Source organism: Neovison vison, chromosome 3 (assembly GCF_020171115.1).
Source record: "Neovison vison isolate M4711 chromosome 3, ASM_NN_V1, whole genome shotgun sequence".
In the NCBI taxonomy this organism is placed as follows: domain Eukaryota; kingdom Metazoa; phylum Chordata; class Mammalia; order Carnivora; family Mustelidae; genus Neogale; species Neogale vison.
In genome coordinates this window covers 9,167,998-9,195,318 of record NC_058093.1, presented here as the reverse complement: position 1 = coordinate 9,195,318, position 27,321 = coordinate 9,167,998, and the positions used below count along the sequence as shown (strand labels likewise).

Below are 27,321 nucleotides of genomic sequence, written 5' to 3'. Positions count from 1 at the left end.
TCCATTGTTGTTTAAGATTAAACAGATCCTCACATCTACCTCTAAGAGTGTGCTGCAGATTTATCCATGTGTGAAGCAACTCAGTTTCAAATTAACACCTCCATTTCTTAGCATCTTTGTGACTTTCAGCTGAAGCTAATAATTGAAACTGTTGTTAAATTTCTCTGTCCACAGTGTCCCACCAAGGAGAGCTGTGTCTCATAATCCCTAGACATTTGGGAATCAGTTTAATTACTCTTGGGGATGACTCTGTCTCTTAAAGTATGTTTAAAATTCCCGTGTTTTGTTAACTCTTCCAGTACTCTATTCAAAATAAGCTTATAGGTGTGGTGAAAAAATAATAATGTTTTTCTGAAAATAAATAAATTGGAAAAAAAATTAAAAAAAAATAAATAAAATTTAAAAAAATAAGCTTATATGTAAGTGAAACAGTAGAAATGGCTAAATAAATAGATCTACTAATGCTTTGTATGGTGTGCTTGAATTGCTAATATTTATTACTGTATTTTGGGTGTTGTATTAAGGACTCTACATGATGTAATATTATCTCATTTGATGCTTAGAGCAGTCCTTTGAGGTAGGTACCATTATTTGCATGTTTAAAGAAAGTCAAGTATTATCTTCACTGTTTATTGAGATGTGGTATGATAGAATAAAGTCCTTGAAAACAAAGAATTTTTTCCTGATCAGTAAATTTATGCCACTTCTTACCCTATCAAAATTTGCATTATCTTGAGGAAAGAGCTTCAAGAGAGTCTGATTTTATTGTTTTTGAAGGGTAGCGATGGTCTGCCTCTAAAATGTTCAGGCTGAAAGTAATTCTTAGGGTCAGATTGCCTTTCTAGTAATCAGTAAGCCTCTTTCTTATTTATTCTGTATTTATTTCATTTTTCATTAAGCCAGAATTAGAATGAAAAAACAAAAGTTCAAGGGGTGGCAGATCCTACGTTTTTAGGAGACCTGTATGACCTTCTGCAGTACATTCCCTGTTTATACTTGATAGAAATACTGGCCTTAAGTAGGAGGAAGGAAGCTGTGCACTGGTCTCCACACTTTAGAGGGCTCTGTTCTGGCATTGCCATTCTCCATGAGGTGAGGATATATAGGCCAGGCAGCCTCCCCACTTGCAGGTTGTGCCTTTACTTCTGGAAGATGATCTAGGTAACCAGGCCTTCAGACTTCTTCCATGGCCTGTGTGGGCTTCCTACCTGAATCTTACCTAAGGGCAGGGTTGTAAGTAAACTTGAATTGTGGCTAAGGAATGGCTCTGCATGAGATACAGATAGAGCTTGGACATCCTGCATCCTTATAATGCAGGATGGGAAAGAAGAGATGATAGTTCAGTGATGTGTCAGAGATCTGCCCTTCCTGTGCTGCCATAATCTAGTATTCATCGGTGAGGTGTCCTGGAATTTGAAATTTGAACTTGGCCTTCCAGATTATTTCAATGATATATTTGTCAAGGTAGGCAGAGAAAATATATTTGATTTAACAGTGTGTTAGCTGGAATTTTTACTTTAATTTAAATTTTTAATTTTAAGTATTTAGACAAGGCCATGTGTACCCTATTGGTATTCTTGTCCCAGGACCTGCAGATGTTAGGAATGTTAGGAATTGGGAATCCTTAATCACATTCTAAGTGAATACTGCTGAGATCTTCAGTGGGCGGAGTTTGCTGTTCCAAAATGTCGAAGCCCTCAATGGGATCAAATGCCAGGATCAAAGTATATTAAGTTTTGATAATCAGAAGGGGAAATGAGAGATCCTCTGCCCTTGCCTCAAATCTTTGATGCTGTATTTTTCTCATCTTCCATAGTAAAAATGGAAAAAGTGCATATTCATCCTGTTGAATTACCTGATACTTTAAATGGGTGGAACCTTTTTAACCCTTAGATTTTCCACAGCAGCATTAAGTCCCAAGACTAAAGTGATTGTTGTTGTCCTCATTGTATTTTAAGAACTTACATAGTACTTTGTGTGGTGGTGGCTGCCCACAGTAGAGAGCTGCTAAGCTCTCACACTGCTGTGATTAGGAAGATCTATAATTCTTTAACATAGTGAACTTGTATCTTTGGAAGAATTTTAGGGGTTTCTACTTGCTATACTGTGTAGCTCATGATCTAGCAGCATTCTTGTGGAATGTAGAGACCTGTTTTTGTATGGAGTTGTTAAAACTAAAAAAGTTTGGGTATCTTTTTTTCTTTATTGATAACTTCAGTAACTTTTAGTATTCATAGTCTTACTTAAGGGTAAAACAGACTCTGTAAAGATACTGATTTTACTCAGAATAGGGAAACGTGAATAACATTGTTTATAAACAATGCAGTATGGCTCAAATAGAAATTCAATTTAATAATAGAATCATAGATACTTTAGTGTTGCAGGGAGTGACTAATTTTTAATATGTGTCTTTATTTCCTACCAGATTTTTATATGACTGTAAACAACTATTGGATTCTAAATGCTAGACATATAAATTTAACCACACTTTCTGTAGCTGGAGGATTCCGGGATTACCAAGTTCGTTCAGGACTGACTTTTCTACCAAAATTAAGCCATCATACCAGTGCCTTATCCGTTGTGGTAATCTTTTTAAGATTCTACTGAAAAAGAAACAGAATGGATACAGTGGGATATGAAAGGAGAAATATGTAGTTGTTTGAAAATGACTATTGAGTTGGTGTAGTGTCGCTATGTGTGTATGTGCACGTGTGTGAGAGAATATGAAGGAATTAATATGATTGTGTTGGGAAGGCAGAGGCATGGGTGCACAGAAAGTGAAAAAGATCTTAGAGAGTTCGTGAAAATGATTTATTTATGAAAGTGACTCTTAATAAATAGTTGTTCCTTGTTTAAAATAAGTACCTACCCATTAATGAGAGTTTTAATTGTAAGAAAGTATGGACTGAAGTCCAGGGGCCCCCGGTTATATCTGAGTGCTATTTATGGTAGAAATGGAATATCAGACTCTTGAGTGCCAAACTTGAATAAAGGTTTATCAATTTTAAAATTTAAAAATTAGCTTTGCTAGTTTAACAGAACCCTGATTGATTAATTTGCTAATTATTCTTCACTGTTAGGACATCAAGTATTTGGTCTTTAATGGGGATACATAGCCTCTGTAAAGTGAGTTCAGGTTTCCTTTTAGGACTTAAATTATTTCTCATATTTTCAACCTTGAAGTCTTCAGTTAAGATCTGAACTTTTTAACTCTACACAGTATGCAGATATTGTACGTAGTATATATAGATGTGTATACTGCACATCATCTCCAAATATAACCTAATTTCTAAAAAGAAATCCAGTATTTCTTTTGCTTTTTAGGGGCTAGTCCTTTGTTTTGTGGTTGTTCTCTTCATGAATACGCCCTTGCTCAGTTCATTTATTGCCCCACTTATAGATTACTGTTCATTTATTAAACAAGTGTTATTGAATGGTTTGCCGCACATAGGACTAGGACAAAAATTATTAAGCCATGGTTAATGGTTAACTGTAGCTTAAACCACAGCTAATGGTATTAAAATTACTGAAGGAGCTGTGATATAACCATAATAGCTTTGAAACTAAATTGGTGAATCTTTCAAACCTCATTATTGGTATGTATTGTTCTATTTGATTTTGAATATTTGGGGCAGATATTTGCTGGAGGCCCTCAAAACACTAAGTACCTATTCTATAGTAAACATAGATATTAGTCATATAAAATTGGATTGTTATTATTTCTAGTCTTGACCTGGAGTGTGTTGCTATATTGATGCTCCTTCTGCAGCTTATCTTTTAAAGAACTTTGGTTTCTTTAATTGTGTGTGTGTGCGTGTGTGTGTGCGCACATGGTGTGTCCCTCTTTTCTAATCCATTTGATGATTTGTTGCTTTCAAGGCAGCTTGTATTTCTGTATCTCTGATGAAAATATTTTACCTCTTAATGTAATTTTCTGAAAGCTGGTTATTATCTCAGTTTTATTTAGTATTTTAACCCTCAAATAGCTTACAGCCTTTCATATATCTACATATATGTTTACTTTAGAAAAGTAATTATTAAGAAGTAACAATTTTTTGGCGATTATCTCAAGAATAATTAATTGACATTTATAGCCATCAGGACTAGAAAAATTAAGTTGGAGACCTACATTGTACTAGTATTAGTAAGGTAGGCTGAACTGCTGTCACATACATTCATACAGATAATGGCACTTAAACATTTTTTTTGCTCCTATACCTGCCCTAGGTATGTATTTACGTTGGTGGATGGTTTTTGAAGGAGTCCCTTTAAGGGACTTAGGCTCTAGCAACCCTTTCTTGATTGCAGAGAGAGACTCTGAAAAATAATATCATATTTACTTAATGTTTCCTGTTGTATGTAAGATACTATTCCCAGGAAATTCATTAGCTGGTATGAAAAGAAGTCTTTAGCTCTTGAAGGGGGTTGTGCCATTATTAGGAAGCCTTCCTTCTTCAAACAGTTACATTTTTTGAACCTTTTGGTGTCTAGTAGTATATATCTTAGTCTAGGGTTTTTTTCCAGAATAAGTAACCCTGCACCATACTTGTGGTGTCTGATTTGGGGGCACCTGGGTGGCTCAGTCTTCTAAGCATCTGACTTTTGATTTCGGTTCAGGTCATGATCTCAGGGTTGTGAGATCCCGCCCTGTGTTAGGCTCTGGTTTGAGGTTGGGGCCTGCTTAAGATTCTCTGTCTCCCTCTCCTAAAAAAAAAAAAAAGAAAAGAAAAAGTCTGACTTTATTTTGAAAAAGCTCCCCGGGTCTGGGTATTTCTCAGGCACACCTGATTAAGACTTAAGTAACATCTTAGAATTTATCAAAGGGTAGTCTAGTCAAAACTAAAATTACTAAAATAATTGTGACAAACTCAGCCTTTTAGTAGATTAATAAAGAGTTAGATATTAAAGTCTAGTAAGGAATCTGTAGATGCTTTGATAATTTTTAAGGGGTAATTTAAGCTTAACTAAGCAGTAATGATACTGATTTTATATAGGAGCTGCCTTAATATTTTTGGATAACCTTTCTAAGAATACATCATTTAAATATGTCTATGCATTATAAAATAGTGAAACTAATGTTACATGTTTCTAAATATTAGCTTATGAGGATTTTAAACCTTTGGGAGAATAACAAATGTGGTTTTCTTAAGTTGGATTTTCTTTTCTTTTCTTGTCCTTTTAGAGCTCAGCAGTGCCTAAGACCTGGGTTTCAACAGACCACCTTTCCATTGTATGGTAAGTTAATATGTAATAGGGTTATTTTGGTGGTTTATGGTGTCCTTTTTTCCTATCAGTGCATTGATTGGTTTGTTAGCTTTGTTAGCACTTTATCCGTAAGTAATAAAGATTTGGAAGAAAGATTGATTTAAAGGCTTAGAACTTTAACTTTGGTTTTTGTCTCAATTTGACCAACATTCCCTTGACGGCTTCTAAAATCATCTCTTGAAGAACTACTAGAATGAATCGCGAATACAGTTAGTCAAATACCAAAATTTTAGAGTTTGTCATAGTTGGGCAGAATCAGAGATACTTGTGATAGGATCTTGAGAGCGCTTGACTAGTCTCCAAACTCAGGGACTTGATTAATATAGCATTTACTATCCTAGAACATGAAAAACCAAGTAAGAGTTAGATTTACCCTTAATATAAATAGATTAAATAAGGGTTAAGAAATATATAGACCCTAGTATCTTATCACTATATGTTTTGGCTTTAAAAAAATTCTTTTTTCACTTTCCTCTGGCTGTGCAGTGTCTGCAAGAAGCACAAGTTTAGGCATAGAAAGAAGGGGCAGACAGTTGTCTGTAACTGGGGTGGACAAAGACTTAGGGAGAACAGAAGGACCATGATAGTTCATTGTCAGACGTTGCCAAGCAGAAGATTTAATTTGCTTTATTTTTTATATGGTTCAACTTTAAGATATATGCTTAATTATAATGATTCCTTAAATACTTCTAGAGTTTAGAGCAGCAGACTCAGATATTCCATTAAGTAATAGAATTGTGCATGTTTGTATCAAACGTATATTTTTAAATAAAGTTTCATTATAACATTATAACATTTTATTCTTTAGGTGTAAACAATTGCAGTTGACTACAATTCGAGCGTTCTTTGATCTTATTGATGCAGATACTAAACAAGTATGTATTTTTAAGTTAAAAATAACTTCAGTAGGGGAGCCTGGGTGACTCAGTGGGTTAAGCCGCTGCTTTCGGCTCAGGTCATGATCTCAGAGTCCTGGGATCAAGCCAGGCATCAGGCTCTCTGCTCAGCAAGGAACCTGCTTCCCTCCCCCTCTATGCCTGCCTACTCGTGATCTCTCTCTCTCTCATTGTGAAATAAATAAATAAAATCTTAAAAAAAAAATTACTTCAGTAAAGTAAAAGCTTCTGTTACAGTAGGAATGGATTTAATTTTTTTTTTAACTTCCACAAAAGTAGAAGCCTTAATATGTTATATCAACTGTAATTAGTTCAAAATAGAAATATATTTTTATCTGATAATACTTTGATCACTATTAATAATTAATAGAATGCAATGAAAGTGAAAAAGTAAAAAGATGCTTTAAATCCTCCTGCAATTCTTCCCCTTTAGTTGTTTAAAATTTGATGTATATCCTTTTAACTTAAGGAAGATATTTACTACAAGCTGTTTTATCCTTATTTGTAATATGTTGTAAACTTTGTGATGTATCATAATAGACAATTTTGCTTAAAATTAAAAAAAATTTTTTAACATTCTTAGTTTATTAATCCTCTCATGAAAAATCTGCACAGTCACCACAGATAAAAATTTTTTTTAATTTAAAAAAATTTTAGTTTTAAATTTTTTAATTAATTTTTTAATTTTAAATTTAATTTTAAATTTTTAATTTAATTTTAAAATTAAAAAAAAATTTAAGAAAAGCATCTTTATCTTTCTGGTAGGACCAAAATGTCTTCATTAATTAATTAACCCAAGCTCTCCAGAACTTAAATTACGTACTTTCAGTAGTTGAATGTTTTTTGTAATGAGATTTCACTTATAAACTTTATAAACCAGTGATTTTCCAAATTCAATTAATAGGACACCTAGAAATCCTAGCGCCATTAATAAACATCATATTACTCTTTCATGTCTGCCAGCAGATATTTAGTAATCAGCAAAATTCAGGGAATTTTATCCATGAACTTAAATTTTTTTTCTGTGATTTGGGAACAGATTGTTATTTTTCACGTTAGGCAGCCTTTTTTTTTTTTTTTTTTTAAACTCAGGTCACCTTGTAGTTCTTCACTGTTTCATAGAACATGTTTTGAGAACTGTGGCTATGGCTTATCCTTTTGGAGAAAAGATTCCTTGTGTATTAGGTAATTTTCTTCATTTTGGCAAAGTATTTAGCTAAGATATTTTTGGATTCTTCCCCATGAAGACTCCAATTTTTTTGGAGATTAGTATATGTGACCTCTTTCTCAATAGATCTCTAGGTATTGCTTTCCTTATTGTGTTTTAGAGCTTAGAAAAGCTTTTTATAAGGTTTCTCACTCTTGGAAGTGGGATAGTGCTTTTTTTTTTTTCCTTAACCCTTCAGAAAGCTCAGAACTACTGTTAGAATCATAGATATTTTCATCTATCCTGAAGAATACAATAAAAGAGAAATAAAGCTTTGCTTGACCTTCAAAAAAAAAGAATACAATAAAAGAGAGATCCCTCCCCCCCGCCACGCCAAAGAGAGAGAGACCCAAAGTATTGTGTTTTGCCACATTTTAAGCCACAAGATGCCATATTTAGGTTAGTATATTTATTAAAGTAAATCAGCTTTATAGAGTTAACACTATGAAGTGGTCATGGAATGCAAACATTTTTTAGTTTTTCAACCTTGTTTTAGTTAGGAGTCTTCACTATGGCAGTGTTCTTTTACGCAGTTTGAGAGAGTGCAGCTAGGCATAACAGAATCAATTAAAATTGTAAGATTTGTGTTTGGAATGACATTTGGTAGGCTTAGGGAAAAAACCCATTTCAGCCCATGAAAAACAGTAGTATCGGGATGCCTGGGTGGCTCAGTGGGTTAAGCCGCTGCCTTCGGCTGGGGTCATGATCCAGGGTCCTAGGATCAAGTCCCACATCGGGCTCCTTGCTCGACAGGGAGCCTGCTTCTCTCTCCACCTTTGCCTGCCTCTCTGCCTACTTGTGCACTCTCTCTCTCTCTCTCTCTCTCTCTGACAAATAAATAAATAAATAAAATCTTAAAAAAAAAAAACAGTAGTATCATAGACAGGTATAGTCTTTAAAAATTGTGTAGAAAGCCAGTTTTTTGTATTGAGGTATAATTGACATATTACATAAAACTAATTTTAATAAATCTTGTTTTCCATTAAAACCTGAGATGAGAAAATTTTTTAATACTAGTGTGTAATAAAATATAATTCTGGATAGATAACTAATTTACTGACACATTTTAAGGGACAAAAGAGAAATTCTTGGTAACTAGTATCGTTAGGAATCAAAATACAAAACTGAGTTCTGTTTCACAAACTCACTATGTATAATCAACTAGACTAAATATTAGACAATAAAAAGTTAGTTTCTGATTGCTATCCCTCAATAAGATATTAGGAAGAGAGGCAAACATATATACAGGGAAACTGTAACTCCGCGTAATTAGTCCCAAACATGTGGTACAAAGGAATCAGAATTAGAGAATAATTTCTGATGGTTATCAACTGAAAAACTTATGAGTGGATGGATTTTCTAGAGAGTGAGTAAGAATGGAAGAGTCCCAAGTTAACTAAATTTTGGCAAAAAAAGACCTTTTACTTTTAATTGATTGTGAACAGATGCGGCTACTTAAAAAAAAAAGAACTAGTTTTGTATTAGATTGAGTTGGCTGAAATATTGTATTGGTATCAATGAAGATAAAATTTCTATTGCCTTCTACTATAGTTACATGGTATCTAAGGAACTATATTCTGCTTTGTATGTTGTATTATAAGGAGGACGTTAACAAACTTGAGTTTATCCAGGGAAGGCAGTCAGGGTGAAGAAGAGTTTGAAACAGTTCTGTGAACAACAGTTGATATGTTTGAAGTTTAATCTGTAAAGAGATGTTTTATTGGATGGGGGATGTAACAGTCTTCAATTTCTTGAAGGGCTGGCCCCTAACTTAATATATCAAAGTAACGGGGAGTCAGATACTTGCCCTAAATATGGCACAGCTTTCTCCTCAAAGGAATTGTTAAAATTGGAATGTATTATCTTTCAAAGTAGCAAGTTAGAAATAAATGTTCAAGCAAATTCTGGGTGACTTCCTAAGAAATTAAAAAGATTTACTAGACCTGGGTCCTCCCTGTCATTTCTTTGTCATTCTCTCATTATGTTGTTGAGAAAATCACTTACCTGCAAGGCCTCCTCAGTGCTTAAACTAGAGAGTTGAATAGTGGTAGATTTTGAATGGGTTTTAGACCCAAGGACTTTTTTTTATTTCTTTAAGGGAGTAACTGGTATAAAGTTGCAGACATTTATTGTGTTAGGATATTTTAAAACAGACAACAAAAAATCCTATTGTCTGCTCTCATTTTCATTTCATGAAAGAAAGGATATTTAGACACAATGAGAGTAAGTAAGACAGAGTAAAGCAAAGTGGTTTCCAAGGAAGTACAATTGACAATTCATATTTTCTCTAATGACCAGTTAATTCTTTGCTGTGGGATTGTCACGGGTCTGAGTTTGGAAAGTAGTGTGTTGGAGTTGCTAGACTGGAGGACCTCGTAAGTTCTCATCTGACCCTACACACCTTTGTATGTTTTATTCTTAACTGTTACTTAAGAGGTACTAGTCTGGGCTCTGGAGCCAGACTGTCTGAGTTTGAATCCTGGCCCAGATTGTTAGTAGGAGTATGACCTTGGGCAAGTTCCTTAATTTCTCTGTGCTTTAGTTTCTTGGCAAAAATACAAATAAAAAGATTATTATCTCTTAGAGCTCTTGTGATGGTTAAATGAGTTAATAACATATTCAGTACTTAGAACAGTGCCTGGCCCAGAGTAACTGTTGTCTCTTACTAAGTTATTACTTGATGCAAAGTTTCATTGAACTATCACAATGGATACTAAAAGATACAAAAATGTATCATTCTTTCTAGATAACTCAAAATCCCAAGAAGAAATTGTCAGTCTTGAATCACCACTTTATAAGACACCCATCAAAACACTTTGAGGAAAATCCAGCAATCATTTCTGACTTAACAGGTTGGTGGTAATAACATGTTTTTATTTTTAATCGAGTTTTATTTTTAGGTAAATTTATTAGCAAAGTCTTTGCAACTGTGGTACTTAGCTACTATAATTTTATTATGTTTTATTAATTTCTCTGTGGTGGTTTCTTTTTTTTTTTTTTAATTTTTATTTATTTATTTTTTAACTTCTTTTTAGTGTTCCAGAATTGATTGTTTATGCACCACACCCAGTGCTCCATGCAATATGTGCCCTCCATAATACCCACCACCCACCTCACCCAACCTCCCACCCCTCGCCCCTCCAAACCCTCAGATTGTTTTTCAGAGTTCACAGTCTCACATGGTTTGTCTCCCCATCCAATTTCCTCCAGCTCCCTTCTCCTCTCCATCTCCCCGTGTCCTCTGTGTTATTTCTTATGCTTCTGTGATGGTTTCTTAGGTTTTTGATTAAGGAAGAGAAAAAAGAGAAACAATTTTATAAGATGTTGCTGATAAAAATTTTGTTCTGAAAATAACCTGACAAATACAAAGTTTTAAAGTTAGAGTTAATTGTTGCTATTTCCTGACAGTCACATAAAATACTGTAATTATTTTTGACTAAAGTTTTCAGTATCAGTCATTTTTCAGTCTTCTTTTAGTTTAATAGCATATCATTTGCTGTTAATATAATAACTGTTATATTCAGTTTGGAAAATAATTTCTTTTTTATTGATACTTCCTTTGAGGAAAGGCACCAAATAAATTTTAAATTTAAAATGCTTTACTTGGGGAGCGCCTGGGTGGCTCAGTCATTAAACGTGTGCCTTCAGCTCAGGTCACCATCCCAGGGTCCTGGGTTTGAGCCCCACATTGGGCTCCCTGCTTGGTAGGAAGCCTGCTTCTCCTTCTCCCATTCTTTCTGCTTGTGTTCCCTCTCCTGTTGTGTTTCTATCTGTCAAATAAATAAAATCTTCAAAAAAAAAAAAGCTTTACTTGATGTGAATGCTAGCAATGATAAGCACAGATAACATCTTACTAGCTTTCTTATTTTTTCTTTTTGTTTTTAATTTAATTTTATTTTTTCATGTTCCAAGATTCATTGTTTATGCAACACACCCAGTGTTCCATGTAATACGTGCCCTTTGTGATACCCACTACCAGGCTCTTACTTTAAAATAACCATTGTTCAGGAAATCACATCTTTTTCAGATCCTTTTGTAATTGAGAAGTATTTCATGAGCATTCAATAAAAGGAATATTTAATGTTTAAAAAGCAAGCCAAATTCATTTCCTTTACCTTAGGGACATCTATGTGGGTTCCAGTGAAAGTATCCAAATGGACCTATGTGGCTTATAATGTAAGTATACCATCAATAGATTAAAAAAATTTTTTTTTCAAAAACATTTTGGTATTTATCTTTAAAAAATTAAAGACTTTTGGGGAATCTGGGTGGCTCAACTGGTTGAACATCTGACTTTGGATCTAAACTCAGGTCTTGATCTCAGGGTTGTGAGTTCAAGCCCTGCATTGGGCTCCTCGCTGGGCATGGAGCCTACTTAAAAAATAATAATAATAAAAAATACATAAATAAAAGTTAAAGACTCTTTTAAAAAGATAATTACATATATTTTTCCATAGTAAAACAATGATAATTCCTTAATATCTTGTTAATGTTCAGTTTTCCAGTTTTATCATAACTGTTAAATTTTTTCTTTTTCATTTTTAAATGAGAATACACAAAATATCCACATATTGTCATTTGTTGATATGTCTCTTATTGCTCTTTTAATCTTTCATACTTCCTCTACCCCTTTTCTTTCCTTGAAGCTTATTTGTTGAAAAAACAAGTCATTTGTCCTATAGAGTCGCATACAGTCTTGACTTTGCTGATTGTATTCCTTCAGTACCATTTAGTATATTCCTTTGTCTGCTCTTTTCCTGTAACTTAGTACTTGGATCAGATTCATTTGCTTGATCAGATTCAGTTTTTGTTCTGGCTGGACTGTCTCTTTTTTTGTGATGTTAACAGCTGTTGATGAAGTGTGCCTAGAGTCATTAATTAATTTAGGGGATGCAAAAATGGTGGTACTCTAATTCAGTTATTTTTTTTTATTAACTGAAACATTACTGGGAAATTTCATATCTACTAAATTTATCAAAAGTAGAACATAGCAGGAAAGGAGAAAATTAAAATTGCTTGAGTCTTTGGATCTTGTATTTACTGGTTTTCAGTAATAGCGAGTTGGCTCACAAACCTTTTCTACTGGTGATCATAAACAGTTTTGGGGTTTTTTTTTCCTAGTATTATTATGAACTCATCTTTTAAACATGTTTCTATCTAAAATATTAAAATTCTTCTGTCTTTGACCAGTGGAAGTCATTTCAAGTTAGGCTCCTGAATCCTTTTGGTAAAGCTACTCTTTAGTTGTCTTTCTTTGATAGTTTCTTCACTACCTAATATGAGAAGATGTTTAAGCTCATTTTGTACATTTCCTGCCCCAGACCTTGAATCAGCTTTTTCTCTAAGGAGCTCTTTCTGTTATTTGGGAAATGGTGTCTAAAAACCATAATTTGGACACTAGAGATGTTTATGACTAGTGGGTTAGCATTTCTAGGCCTTTTCAGTGGACAGAGCTAAGAAATGTATTCTATGTTGATCATTAGGCCAAAACTCAAACCTAAACAAAAAACACGCCTTTATACTGCTATTTCTAAGACATACTCAGGACTGCAGGGTCCCTGATATCCCTAACTTAGATCTGTATCTTCTTCCTACTCCTAGAATATTGGAGAATACCTCAACAACACCAAGAATGATAACATTAGAATAATTTTTGCTTTATCTGTATATTTAAATGATGAAATTATCTACTCTTAATGGTTTTATTATGTTTTCCCTCTTTTTTTTTTTAGGAATCTGATAAGATATATTTTACATTTCCTCTTGCAAATCATAGAAAAATCTACACTCATGTGTATTGTCAGAGCACCATGCTGGTAAGATAATTGGTACATTATTACTACATATTAGATTATGTAAATCTAAAAGTCTCTTTTTAAGATTCAACTAATATCTAAGATCTCTTCTTTAGCTATGAACTATTATTAAATCTAATAAGTTGAAAAATATTTGTCTAAAACAGTTTTGATTGAAAAGTATTTATTAATCAAAATATTTCTATAAGTGATAATTTACTTCTAAATTATACTTTTGGCACTAGTTCAGGTCTTTCACCCTGTTTTTCTACCTTACTTACAATCTTTAGGGTGAAGGAATTCAGTTCAAATACCCTTATTTCTTTTTAATGAATACCTACTATCAGGTATTGTCAAAAAATGTGTCACATGCTATATCATACCTTTGTTATATTTGGAATATTTAAGTAATTTTTTTTATTTTTATTTTTTAATAATTTAATTATTTGTCAGCATTTCTTACTCTCAGGAACTTATTTCTCCATTTGGGTTCTATTCCCTCTTCCTGGATTTTTTTTTCCCCCCCAAGTTTCTTCACTTTGTATTTGTGTTTTTCATAATTTCTTTCTTCTTCTCCCTTTTGTTGGGTTATTTGTATTCTTTAGAACTGGAATCTGTCACTTAGTTGGTAGACAACTGCCATTTGATATATAGTAAAGTCTTTAGAAATGCTAGACAGGCATTGTGGGCTAGGTGCTAATGAATACTAATTTTAGTGGGATGACCAAAGTTTTTCATCTCTCACAGAGACTAACATCTCTCTGCCTAAAATCTGGATGGGCAGTTTATCTCAAGAGAATCTGGCCCTTAGACTGTTGGCTTAAAATATCCAAACTCACTTAATACTAAATTCCAAATCAGAATGTCAGTATTATAGTGAGAAAAATCCTTGCCAAAGTTCAGATTCTCCATTTGGCTTATTGGGGGATCCCTTTTCTATAATTAAGGTCCATAGGTATTAATTAGCAGAAAGTTATGTGGTGAGTTTTAAAAATCTTTTCAATTTGTATTACAGAAGTTTTCAGTCATATAAAAGTAGAATATAATAATAAAAGCTCACATAACTATCATATAGCTTTAACAGTTATCAACACTGCCATTTTTATTTATCCCTTTTTCACTTTTTTTTGACTGAAGGATTTTTAAAGCAAATTCTAGGCATTTTATCATTTCATCCTTAAATACTTCAGTGTGCTTTCTAGCAGATAAGGATTGTGCATGTTAATTACAATATCATTATTTCATCCAACAAAATTAATTATTAATTCCTTAATATCATGTGATATCCAATCCATGTTCAGTTGCCCTCTGTTCCGTTAAATTCTCTGAGTTAGTTTATGTGAATGGTATCTTTAATAATAAACTAATGGTAGTTTATTCTCATGGTATCTTTGTAAAAAAAAAAATTTATGTATTAGAGTGCATACAAGAGGGGGAGAGAGAGAGCATGCGGGTGAGGGGCAGAGGGAGAGGGAGAAGCAGACTCCCCACTGGGCAGGGAGCCTGATAGAGCTCTATCCCAGGACCCCAGGTTCATGACCTGAGCCAAAGGCAGACACTTAACGTACTGAGCCATCAGATGCCCCTCTTGTGGTATCTTTTAACATGTATTTCTATCCCTTATGTTTTCTTTACTTCCACTTTAGAGACCTAAAGACTTAGCAGTAGACTCAGGTGGTAAGCATGATCTATCCTATATAAAGTTCCTAATCAGGTTTTGACCTATTGAGGGCATCATTTTTTACTGTAGATAGTTTCTCTTTAGATCTATTATGTAAATTTTTATGACCAAGTAGCATTTTTTTTCTGTATACTTTAAGAATCAGTTGGCAATTCTTGAGTGACACTTTCTAAGATTTTCAGAGCTTTTTTTCCCCCAAAGATTTCATTTATTTATTTGTCAGAGAGAAAGAGATCACAAGTAGGCAGAGCAGCAGGCAGAGAGAGAGGGGAAAGCAGGCTCCCTGCTGAGCAGAGAGCCTAATGCGGGGCTTGATCTCCGGATCCTGAGACCATGACCTGAGCCAAAGGCAGAGGCTTAACCCACTGAGCCACCCAGGCGCCCCTTCAGTACTATTTTTATAATTAGTTAGAGATGCTTGCTAGATGACCTGAAATTGTTCTTTTGACACCTTACAGATTATATCAACATGGTGTTTTAGGGTGGGCTTGAATAATATTTTTTCAATTTTTTGATGAATAAGTCAGAATTCCCTATACATGGAAGTATAAAGAGTATAAAATATTGACACCTTTCATATTAAGGGCTGTCCTTGAAGACAGGCTCCCTTAGTAGCTGCAAAACCCATTACAAAGGTGGGTGGAACTTGAGAGCTCACTAGATTTTTCTTGTCTAAGCTATGCAGATCTTTTCTTTTGCCTTGCTTTATAATGTCACATTATTGTCAGAAACACAGTTAACTTATATAGGAGTCATACAAGTATTTTGCCAGCAATAAAGAGCAGACAAATTCCACATTATTTTTCATTTATTTCCTTTCAGCTTCCTTGTCTATATTCTTGGAAAATGTCTTCAAGTTGTATTTAACCTTCATGAGGGCAGAGACCATGTCTGCCTCATTAATCATTTTTTTCCTTGAAGGCTTAGCATAATTACATGGCTCTAGAATAGACTTTATAAATATTAGTTGGATAAAAAGATTGATTTCTTTTTCATTATCCTCTCTGTTTATTAAGGGAAGTTTTATGTAGCTAATATGAGCAGTATTTCTTACCTTCTTGTATCTTGGTGTAGGGTTTTGTAGTTGGATCTTCAGATCTTGGAACATCACTCTTTTTCCTTAAAAGTTGCAGTGAATGGGGCCCCTGAGTGGCTCAGTGGGTTAAGCCTCTGCCTTCAGCTCAGGTCATGATCTCAGGGTCCTGGGATCGAGCCCCGCATCAGGCTCTCTGCTCAGCAGGGAGCCTGCTTCCCCCTCTCTCTCTGCCTCCCTCTCTGCCTACTTGTGATCTATCTCTCTGTCAAATAAATAAATAAAAATCTTTAAAAAAAAAAAAAGTTGCAATGAAGGTCTTTGGTCATACTGCTCTTAAATGACTGAATATAGGTATGTAATATTGTTAAAATACCACTACCATCTCTGCGACATTCCCGTGGTACCCTGATAAAATAAGACTAGCTTTGTCTTGAGCCTTGCAGTTGTGCTCCAATCCAAACACATTCTCAGTTACATAGAAGTTTTGCCTGATAATCAAATGAGAACTCAAATGGTAAACGTTAAGATATACTTAGATTAATTGCTATTTTTAATGGACTCTGGATTTTTTTTTCTGTTTGTATAAAAGTCGACTACTAGTGTTCATTTTCTATACTTACTTAAAATTTAGTTACTTTACTATGTAACTACCTAATTAAAGCATGGACATTGCTGAACTCTGTAGGCGTTGGTTCAGAAATTAGAATACCTTACCCAGTATGCTATGGAGAGGTCACTCTTTCTCTTCCTGCTGCTCTGGGTTACTTGCTCTACCTATCTATGCTGACATTAGACTTCTTTACCTGCCCTTTACCTATAAGACTTTTGAGAACAGCTTGCAAATGTTTCTAAATAATGCTATTTTATGTTTCCATCATGCCTACTAACCCTATCATATAACCGTAAAATGTTAAGCTGCCTATTTTATGTAATTATTTTCTATAATATTTAGTGTGCTTTGTGTTATTAATCAACAGGATACAAATAGTTGGATTTTTGGCTGCATAAACAGCACTTCTATGTGGTAAGTCTTTTGAACCTAAGGGCCTCAATTGTTCATTTTTCTCAATATGAATAATACAAATCATACTTATTAGAGATTTATTTATTTTAGAGAGAGAGAGAGAAAGAGGGAAGCAGGGGTATTGGGGAGAGGCAAAGGGAGAAGGAGAGGGAGAGAATCTCAAGCAGACTCCTTGCTGTGTACAGAGCCTGATATGGGGCTCGATCCCATCACCCTGAGATCATGACCTGAACCAAAATCAAGAGCCTGAGCCACTCAGGCACTCCTAAATCACACTTTTTAGAAAGCTTCATACATTCTTAAGTCCATTTTGCGGCTACATTACATTATAATAGCATTGATTTTGAATGAAAAATAAAGGAAATTAACATATCAGTAGTTATTTGCAAACATTAAAATGGTTTCTAGGGAAAACAATTTTTTTGTATCCAAAAGGACTGTATGGATAAGAGTATATTGGATTAGACTTACTGGACTTTGTCATTAGAACTTTCTCTGATAGGTCTGTAGATGGTTACATTTTTCTCTGAAGCTTATTTATAATTTATAATGTTTTAATACATTTGTCCTTTAATTAAATTTCATATTTATTTTGAAGCCGTCAAGGGATTGATTTATCATGGAAAGCTGAACTGCTGCCAACAATTAAGGTAAATTATGGCTTTAGAATTTTAATATTCAGGTGAAAAAATAATAAAAAATTCTTGAGTCTATAAGTATTTTAGAATATGGTCTTTTGTTAATTCATTTATGTATTAAATGAACTTGAGATTTGCTAACATACAGTTTAAAAATATTTTCTTTGGAAATACATTTTAATGGAGAATAACATGCAGTGTTTTTCTTTAACGTTTAGAGATAACTATAAGTTAACAGTCCTCTAAATAAAATTTAATCTGTATATTATAACATCATACCAAGAGCTAGATAAATTTTTTAAAATTTATTTTGAGGGTATGTTTGGAATGATCTGTCTTAAAATAGAAGGGTAGTAGTTTGAGTTTTGGGGAGAGGACCTACAGTAGGAAAGCGAGCCTCTCAAAGAGATGCAAAGTAATTTTTCTGGATCTATTTCAACATCACTTTGTGGTCAGATACTTGGATAACTCTACTTTATTTTGTACTCCATGGGATTTATTTAATAATTGTTTGTGATTTCCTTAAGTAACTCTGATAGGTCAGTAAGTCTTTTTATAAAACAATATCATTGAGAAAATAAATCAGTTCTAAAATTTGAGGGAAATACATTTTCTGATTTCTAAGTTGTGTTTATTATAACTCATAATCTTATACCAGGAGTGATAATTTTCAGTCTTCAAATATTTTTTCATGATGAATACTAGTCTCATAAACTTGAAAGTGAAACCAGTCTGGTTGGTCTCAGTCATCTTCCAGTCCAGTTCAGTTATTTGTTATTTATCTGTATAGTCAACTGCACTATACTCACAGAGAGGATTGATGATATAATGAATAATTGCAAGTTACTTCACACTGGATTCTGGAGTGGTTGCAGTTATATTTTCTGTTACCTCAGTTGTCCTTATTTTGTGTGTATTCATTCATATAGCTTTTGTATTCAAGAGATAAACATTGTGGGAAAGTGATTAGATTCATATGAGCATTTTAAATGTCTGTCACTGATTCTATCCTAGCCTTTTGGGCAGGAGCAAAACAAACAAAAGTAGTACAATATACTTAATGATAATCATTCACAAATCTTTCCTTAAATTTCCAATTTCGATAGTATATCCTAGCTAATCTATAATTTAAGAGTTAGGAAGAAATAAATTATTAAAATCCTGATAGAATGCTACTTTGCTCCTATTTTTAAAAAGTTACCTCTTAAATAATAAAATCCTTATGTATATTTTTAATCTCAAGGATTCAACAATGTATTAATCTAGTTCTAGACCCTGTGTTATTTCTTCTAAATGTTAGAAACAGCTGTCAGAACAGCAGAACAAGCTGTTCCAGCTGCTTATACTTTTATTTATTTATTTAAGCTTTATTTATTTCAGACAGAGAGAGTCTCAAGCAGGTTCCCTGCTAAGTGGGGAGCCTGATACAGGGCTCAGTCTCATGACCCTGCAATTATGACCTAGTCAAAAGCAAGAGTCGGATGTGCAGATCATGACCTAAGCCAAAATCAAAAGTTGAACACTCAACTGACTGAGCCACCCTGGCACCCAACTGCTGCTTGTTTTTTTTGTTTTTGTTTTTTTTTAAGATTTTATTTATTTATTTGACAGACAGAGATCACAAGTAGGCAGAGAGGCAGGCAGAGAGAGGGGAAGGGAAGCAAGAGAGCAATCCCAGGACCCTAGAATCATGACCCAAGCCAAAGGCAGAAGCTTTAACCCATTGAGCCACCCAGGTGCCCTGCTGCTTGCTTTTTATCGTGAGTGCTGAAGGAGGTTGCCAGATAGCATTAAAAGCCTACTGAAATTTAGAGGGGGGAAGATGGGAGAAAGATGTTTAGAAAACAGGGATTACAGTATTCTGCAATCTTAGGTATTCATAGCGGATGAGGATTATAATTAATAAACATAAATAAATTTCTCCATTTTAATGAAAATCCAAAATTGTATGTGTTAGCCACTTCTAAAAAGGACACAAAGTTATTTTGAAATCAAGTTGAAGAGAAAGAAAAGATTAAAGTGAGAAGATTTTATGAATTTTATTCATATTCATAACATTGCAACAAAAGTAGTGTCAGGTGACACTCATATCACTCTTAGCGTTGTTGCTGACTGAACTGATAGTAAATAGCAGACGCCAGCAAAGCACCTGTAAATTCAGTTTTTAAATACCAGTCATATGAAATTTTTCTGTCATGGGTACTGTGAAGAAGTTTCTGAAAACCCAAAGCATAACAAGCCAGGAATTTGGTAAGCCAAAATGGATTTATTGTTGAAAACAAAAATTTATAAAGATAACTAACTGAAAAATAAATAACTGATATGAGGAAACTACCTTGTTGCCATTTTGTCTTAATCATTTTAGTACCATAGTTTTGCTCTGTGCATCAAAACCTGGTATTTGATTTCCTGTGTGTGTTATTTCATCATTAAGGGTATTTTACCCTTAAAACACTGAAAAATTTCCAAACTTCATATTAATCTTACCTGTCAATCTAACAAGTTCATGAATATGATTATATTGTCAACTTCCTACTGATATTATAACTTTATAGGAACTTTATAAGGAAATTTTTTTTGACTCTGTTAACCTTTTTAAAGTATTCTGATCCTAACAAAAAAATTCTTGAGGAAAAAAAGTATTTTTGAGAATAAATAACAGGCTAGTAGAGAGGATGGCCACACAGAGTAACCAAGGTTCTTTCTAATTATCTTTCATAGTGTCTGCCGTCTGTTCCTTGGTCTCAGTTGCCTGTCAGTGTCATTTGTGAGACCCTTTTAAGGCCTTTTAATTTACATTAGAATGAATTAAGTCTATTGCTGAGGCTTTGGCAAGTAAGTTGAGGTGAAGCCTCCTAAGTTAGAAAATACTCCGGGTGGATCTGGTCAGGTTGTCAGCCACTGGCTTGTGGTTCTTCAGCTTCAGCACCTCTGTTCACCTTGCCCACACAGGTGTTCCTGAAGAACACTGGAGAAAGTTAACTGCAGAAATTTCTTTTTTTTTTTTTTTTTTAAGATTTTTATTTATTTATTTGACAGAGAGAGACATAGTGAGAGAGGGAACACAAGCAGAGGGAGTGGGAGAGGGAGGAGAAGCAGATTCCCCGTGAATCAGGGAGACCAGCTTGGGGTTCGATCCCAGAACCCTGGGATCATGACCTGAGCTGAAGGCAGCGGCTTAACCCACTGAGCCATCCAGGTGCCCCTATTTTTTATTTTTATTTTTTTTAAGATTTTATTTATTTATTTGACAGAGATCACAAGTAGGCAGAGAGGCAGGCAGAGAGAGAGGAGGAAGCAGGCTCCCAGGGAGCCTGATGAGGGGCTTGATCCCAGGACCCTGGGATCATGACCTGAGCTAAAGGCAGAGGGTTTAACCCACTGAGCCACCCAGGTGCCCCAAAGATAGATTTTTATTTGATAAGGTGCTTTACTAGTTTTATTGTGTCTTCATGTCATTTACTGAGTAAGTTCCACGGGATGATAATCGTATATATCATTAGGCAGCAACTCTTTACTGCTTCAGCTAGATCAGAATCATTTGAGATTAAGTTGCAACTCTCCATTATTTTTAGCATTCATTCATTCCTCATCTATTGAATACTCTTTGTTGTATGCTAGCTACCAAAATAAATGTAGAAATCATATTGTAATGTTATAAAAAGCAAATGGACAAATTATAAAAGATATCAAATCTAGAAATAATTATATAAAATAATTATATGTAGTATTAAATGTCATTTGTTTTACATGAAGGGATACAGTTCAAGGAATATTTTTGGCAGTCCATATTTACAAAATGTTAGGAATTTGAGTTTAGTATTATTGATCTGAAAATGTAAACATGGATATTTTATGAGGTACTGAATATAAAGTGTGAAATCAGTTTTTTTAAAACCAATTAAGAAATAAGTATTTATAGGGGCGCCTGGGTGGCTCAGTGGGTTAAGCCGCTGCTTTCGGCTCAGGTCATGATCTCAGGGTCCTGGGATCGAGTCCCACATCGGGCTCTCTGCTCTGCAGGGAGCCTGCTTCCTCCTCTCTCTCTCTGCCTGCCTCTCTGCCTACTTGTCATCTCTCTCTGTCAAATAAATAAATAAAATCTTTAAAAAAATAAAAAAAGAAAGAAATATTTATAATTTCTTTGAACATATTTTATGTTCTGTATACCTTTAGAAATAAAATCAGCTTTTTATATCCTTTTTTTTCTTTTTCTTTTTTAGTCTCTGACGTTAAGACTTCAAGACTATCTATCTTTGTCTCATCTTGTTGTTTATGTACCATCTATTCATGGAAGTAAGGTAACAAATGGGTTAAGGTTGTTATCAGAATGTTTAGTGGATACTCATGCTAAATTTTCAAGTTATTTTTGGATGAATTCTTTGACATAATGCTTATCTAAAACAATGACCAGTTTGGTGAAGACTGTTAAATCATTAAGATCATCTACTCTAACTTGAACTAAGCAGAGTAAACCCAAGTCTCTGTGTTCAAAGTGGGAACATACTTTCTGTATTAATCTTACAAAATTATTGAGTACCCTTTTATGTGCAAGACTCTGTGCCAGGAATTATAGGAGGCAAACAAATGAGGAAGACATGAATCCTATTCTCAAAAAACTACATACTGTTGGGTAGGGGGAGAGAAGCATTTGGAAGCAGAGGGAAGAGGGAGAATAAAAGAGGTACCCCCCCAAATATACTACAAATCAGAATATAGCAAATAAATGAAAGGTTTAAGAAGGGAAGATATCTCTGAATGGTGGAATGAGGAAAGGCTTTATTATGAGGTGATATTTTAAATTTCCTTAAAGGATAGTTAAAAGTTTTTATGCATAACATAAACTTTGTAGACCTGTGCCATCCAATATGGGAGCTACTGGCACATGTGGCTATTTAAATGAAAAGCAATTAAAACTAATAAAATCAGCTCCTTAGTTATATTAGCTACATTCCAGGTGGTCACTAGAAACAACACTACAGGAAGTTACAATGTCCAGCACTGCTGGGACAAAGAAACCATGAGATCCAAGCATGGAAGTGTGAATGTGTGAGATATGTATGGAAACAGTGAATAAGTAAATAGAAATTTAGAAAAGATGGCCACCATGGGAAGGATAATAGTGGAAGAAAAGTCTGGGAAAGTAGTTCATGGCCATACCCTCAAGGACCTCGATTGGAAGATTTAGGACTTCATAGAATTCAGGAGTTAGTAGGCTGCTGCAAGATTTTCACTGTAGTAGAAGTGGGATCAGAGCCATTTTGGAAGATGAATCTGTTTATGGTGTGCATGGATTAGAAACAGACAAGCTGCTGAATAAGGGGTTATGAGAGCTTGAACTAGGGAAGTGGGAGTAGAAATAAAAGGTTGGTGATTTTTGAGAGAAGTTGTGGGAGAGGGAAGCAAGAAGACAGAGGTAAAAACCTTCTACTTCCCTTTCCACATTTCACCTAACAAACATCTTTCAGTATCTATCCTAAGTGTTCCTGTTCTCCTTTTCATGACTCAACCAGATAACTTCTTAATTCCATGACACTTTGTTTATAACTTCTTGGAGGAATTATGCTGAATTATAATTTATTTGTTTATCTCTCTATTACCATAACCATATTGTAAATTCTTTGGGATTAAGACCAGATAGATTTTATTCTACTGTGCATCCTCATCCTTTAGCAACTCACTACCATGTAAGTGCTCAAAAAAATAGTTCTTTAATGAGAAAATTGTCGAGATTTGAGGGCAAAATCATTAGGAAAATTTTAAAGATACAGGGAAAAGGGGATGTAGTTGGGAGTTAACGCAAAGACTAAATCTCAGAAGTACCTTATAATGAATACATTGTTTTGTTTTGCTTAGCTCAAGAGAAAGGTAATTCACCATCTTCAATTCTAAAAGCTCTCTTTAGGGGTTTTTTTCTGTCAGGTAAGCTGGTTTTGAATGAATTTAAACATCTTTCCCAAACTTGGAAAGGCCCTGTCTCGTTATTCCAAGAAACTAACGAGCCTTTCACAAATAGCCAGCCTTAGCAGCCGAATGAATATTTAATATGTCTTCATGTTCTTTGAAAAGTAATGCTTGCTGACTCTACTGTTGCATACCCAGTCTCGCAAGGATGTTAATTTAGGCCTTTTATAATTTCTACATATCTGTTATAAGATATGTAGAATGGTTTCTCAGGATACATATATTTAAATAGATAGCTTGAAAATTTTTTGCAGTCAACTCATAATATAGTTTTCAAAATGGAAATATGAAATTACTTGCATTTTTTGATGACAGAAAACAAAATAATTTCATTAGAAAGAGGCAGATCCTCAAATTCTTTTCTTGGGTATGGGTTTAGTCCGAAAAGGGAGTAGCCAAATTTTTGAAGCAATAATAAAAATTGTATTATTTTAAATACCTATACAAAGCGATTTAAAATTGATTCTCTGTCTCAGGCAATTTCTCACCCAAGAGTGCTTTGTAAAAATATAATGAATAGTCTTGTTCAGTAGATGATTGTTCTAACTTTGTAACAGCTGTTTTCTATAAGGAAAATGTCTGATGATATTGTTGGCCTTTTAAGTATAGAAGGGGAGATAAAAGCAAATCCCCTTAACAAGTTTTTCCTTTTATTCCCAATATGTGTACCGTAGTCAGATAGCATTTTCCCACATCTTTTTTTGACTTTCAGAAACAAAAAATCCACCCAAGAGGCAAACAAAATAACAATTGCTTCAAGCACAATCCAAGGTATACTTATTGGAAAAACCTAGGATAAACCTCATTGGCTTTCTTCTTCCTCTAGACAGCAGTCTACTTGCTAGCTACAATTTGGCATCAGATTAATTTGTTCTCCAGCTTCTATAGATCAAAGCAATTTGGTTTGCTTACGGAGATTATTCTAATGAAACCATTCTTACTGCAGTCAGCTTAGGGCAAAGTTCCTTATACCATTGTAGAAATGTTATTACATAAGAAATGTCATTACTAAACATCGTAATCATGCATATGTCACATTTTAGTTTTACTTTTTTAAAGATAGCATTTTTTTTGTGCTTCGTACTTAGTAAACCTTTTTTTCCATTTATTCTAATTCCTGTTTAGCTTAAAATAATCTTATACAAATAACTTTAGCCATCTGTAGATAAATGGCAGTATGTCCATCTCCAAGTCTTTTGTAGTCTAATTAGTGTGTTGGAGATACATAATTAATACAGGATTTTTTAAAATTAAAATTCAAAATTGTATTTCTTTTTTACTATGAAAATATTGATTTTTATCTCAATCTCTAATTAATCTTGAATTAACCTTGATTCTTAATGCTTTGACCCATCCTTTAAAGTCCTTCTTCTATAAACACCTGAAATTAACTGGAAGGAAACTAGACTGTACAGCAGCTGTTGTACAAATGATCCTGTAATAATTTATTAAGTTAAGCTTGTTCATCAAATTTTCTTAGTTTAACATCTCTCCTTGAGTAATTATTGCCATTTAAGTATAGCCAGAGTGAGAATGTGATAGGTAATAACTTCTCCAAAGCTGGTTTTTTTATAGACTTTAATCCACTCAAACATCGAGTGAAGGTATTTTACTATACATGTAATTCTATTTTTTTCTAAAAAAAACAATGTTTTATATTTTAGTTTGTTGTAGATTGTGAATTCTTTAAAAAAGAGACAAGATCCATTCAGCTTCCTGTAACTCATCTTTTTTCCTTTGGTAAGTACTTTGATTTTAGAAGCCTTAAGAATTTCTTTTTTTTTTTTTTTTTTAAGTAGGCTCCACACCCAGCATGGAGCCCAGAACAGGGCTTGAACTCAGGACCCCAAAATCAAGACCTGAGCTGAGGTAACAGTTGGACAGTCAACCGACTGAGCCACCCAGGCATCCCAGGAATTAATTTTATTTTTAACAGAGTTCTTATTTATTTTGCCAGTCAGTTGCAATAATGAAGAGCCTGTAACTTTATATATTGTGTATTTCAAATTTAGTTCTTAGAATAGCCATATCATGTGTTCCAGTGGTTTGGTTGTTATTTTAATAGCGGGCTAGAGGTCACCTTCTAAGAAGTGAAATTTAACTTTCTCCCTGGTCATACACATTTGCAAGTAATTGTGTGTGTGTGTGTGTGTGTGTGTGTGTGTGTTTGGTGGTCTTCCATGAATTTATACTGCATGTTGGCCCTTTTAATAAAATGTTTATTATAAGGTATAAATTGCTGTCTGCCCTTGGAAGTTTCAAGATTTCTCCAAATATTTTCCCCATTTTTTTTAAAGATTTTATTTATTTATTTGACAGACAGAGATCACAAGTAGGCAGAGAGGAGTGGGGAGAAGCAGGCTTCATGCTGAGCAGAGCCCGATGCAGGGCTCGATCCCAGGACCCTGAGATCATGACCTGAGCTGAAGGCAGAGGCTTAACCCATTGAGCCACCCAGGCGCCCCCCATTTTTTTTTTATTGTGGTAAAATACATGTAACTAAATATGCCTTTAAATTTTATTTTGAAATAATTTTGAGCACTCAGAACAGTTACAGAAACAGCACGGAGTTCTATATCCTTCATTTACCTTAATGTAAAAAATGCAGTTGTCAAAACTAAGAAATTATTATTCGTACAACATTGTTAACTAAATTTACAGGCTTTGTTTGGTTTTCATCAGTTTTTCCACCAGTGTTCTCCACATTCCCACATTGCATTCAGTTGTCATGTCCTGTTTATCTCCTCTAATCTTTGAGAATTCCTCAGTTTTTCCTTGTCTTTTATAATTTCGACATATTTTGAAAAGTACTTGTAAGCTATTTTGTAAAACATCAGATACTTGGATTTGTCTACTGCTTTCTTATGATTAGATTAAGGTTGTGCATTTTTAGCAAGCATATCACCAGAGTTATGTGTACTTCTCATTGTATCCTATGGATGGACATGGGATATCACTATGTCTAATTACTAATAATGTTAACCTTGATTCCTTGGTTAAGGTAGTGTCTTCCAGCTTTCTCCACTGTAAATTTATTTGTTTCCTGTTTGTATTTAATGAATGTCTTGGGGGAGCTACTTTGAGAATGTTTCAGTACCCTTTTATCTTCAAAATAACCCACTAATTTTAGCATCCATTGGTTCCTCTAGTCTGAGGCAGTTATTACTGGTATTCTGTATTTGTTGGAATTCTTATGAAAGGAAAGTTGTCCCTTTTCCATTTATTTACTTAGTCAAATTTTATTTATGTCTGTATGACTCATGGATATTTTTTCATTGGATTATAATTTAATATTATCATCTCATTTTTTTGCTTAAGTTGTTCCAGCTTTGGATATTGGGAGCTGATTTTAGATTGGCTCCTTGCTCTTTTGACATGGCCTATCCTTAAAATATATATTTTTTAATATTCCATTTATGAAAAAAATCAGTTACTTCAGAGCAGAAACTGTTTTAGATTTTTATCCCTCACCCACCTTTTGGCAGGGGGTAAGAAAGATACTCAGAACAATACAGAAATGATAAGTCTGAATCACTTATCTAATTAAAAATGAGATTAAAGGGGTGACTCAGTGGGTTGAGCCTCTGCCTTCGGCTCAGGTAATGGTCTCGGGGTCCTGGGATTGAGTCCCATCAGGCTCTCTGCTTGGTGGGAAGCCTGCTTCCCTCCTCTCTCTGCCTGCCTTCTGCCTGCTTATGATATCGCTCTCTCTGTCAAATGAATAAATAAAATCTTTAGGAAAAAAAAAGATGAGATTAAAGACATATAAAATGAAAGATCTACAAAGACAGCATACCTGTTTGAAATTGAAAATA

At 34.1% G+C, this 27,321-nt stretch overlaps 1 protein-coding gene across 3 annotated transcripts in view; it reads left to right on the top strand.

Moving 5' to 3' along the window:
* Positions 1 to 27,321, top strand: part of PGAP1 (post-GPI attachment to proteins inositol deacylase 1) — a 73,215-nt gene that overhangs the window by 22,853 nt on the left and 23,041 nt on the right. For 2 of the 3 annotated variants that reach the window (XM_044241212.1, XM_044241211.1), the window contains exons 5-14: positions 2,426 to 2,583; positions 5,183 to 5,235; positions 6,074 to 6,140; positions 10,115 to 10,220; positions 11,489 to 11,544; positions 13,101 to 13,184; positions 16,858 to 16,904; positions 17,503 to 17,554; positions 21,766 to 21,843; positions 25,171 to 25,246. In XM_044241212.1, the coding sequence (XP_044097147.1) occupies positions 2,426 to 2,583; positions 5,183 to 5,235; positions 6,074 to 6,140; positions 10,115 to 10,220; positions 11,489 to 11,544; positions 13,101 to 13,184; positions 16,858 to 16,904; positions 17,503 to 17,554; positions 21,766 to 21,843; positions 25,171 to 25,246 (777 nt within the window). The remainder of the gene's footprint in view (positions 1 to 2,425; positions 2,584 to 5,182; positions 5,236 to 6,073; positions 6,141 to 10,114; positions 10,221 to 11,488; positions 11,545 to 13,100; positions 13,185 to 16,857; positions 16,905 to 17,502; positions 17,555 to 21,765; positions 21,844 to 25,170; positions 25,247 to 27,321) is intronic. The other variant, XM_044241210.1, reaches the window with a different exon arrangement.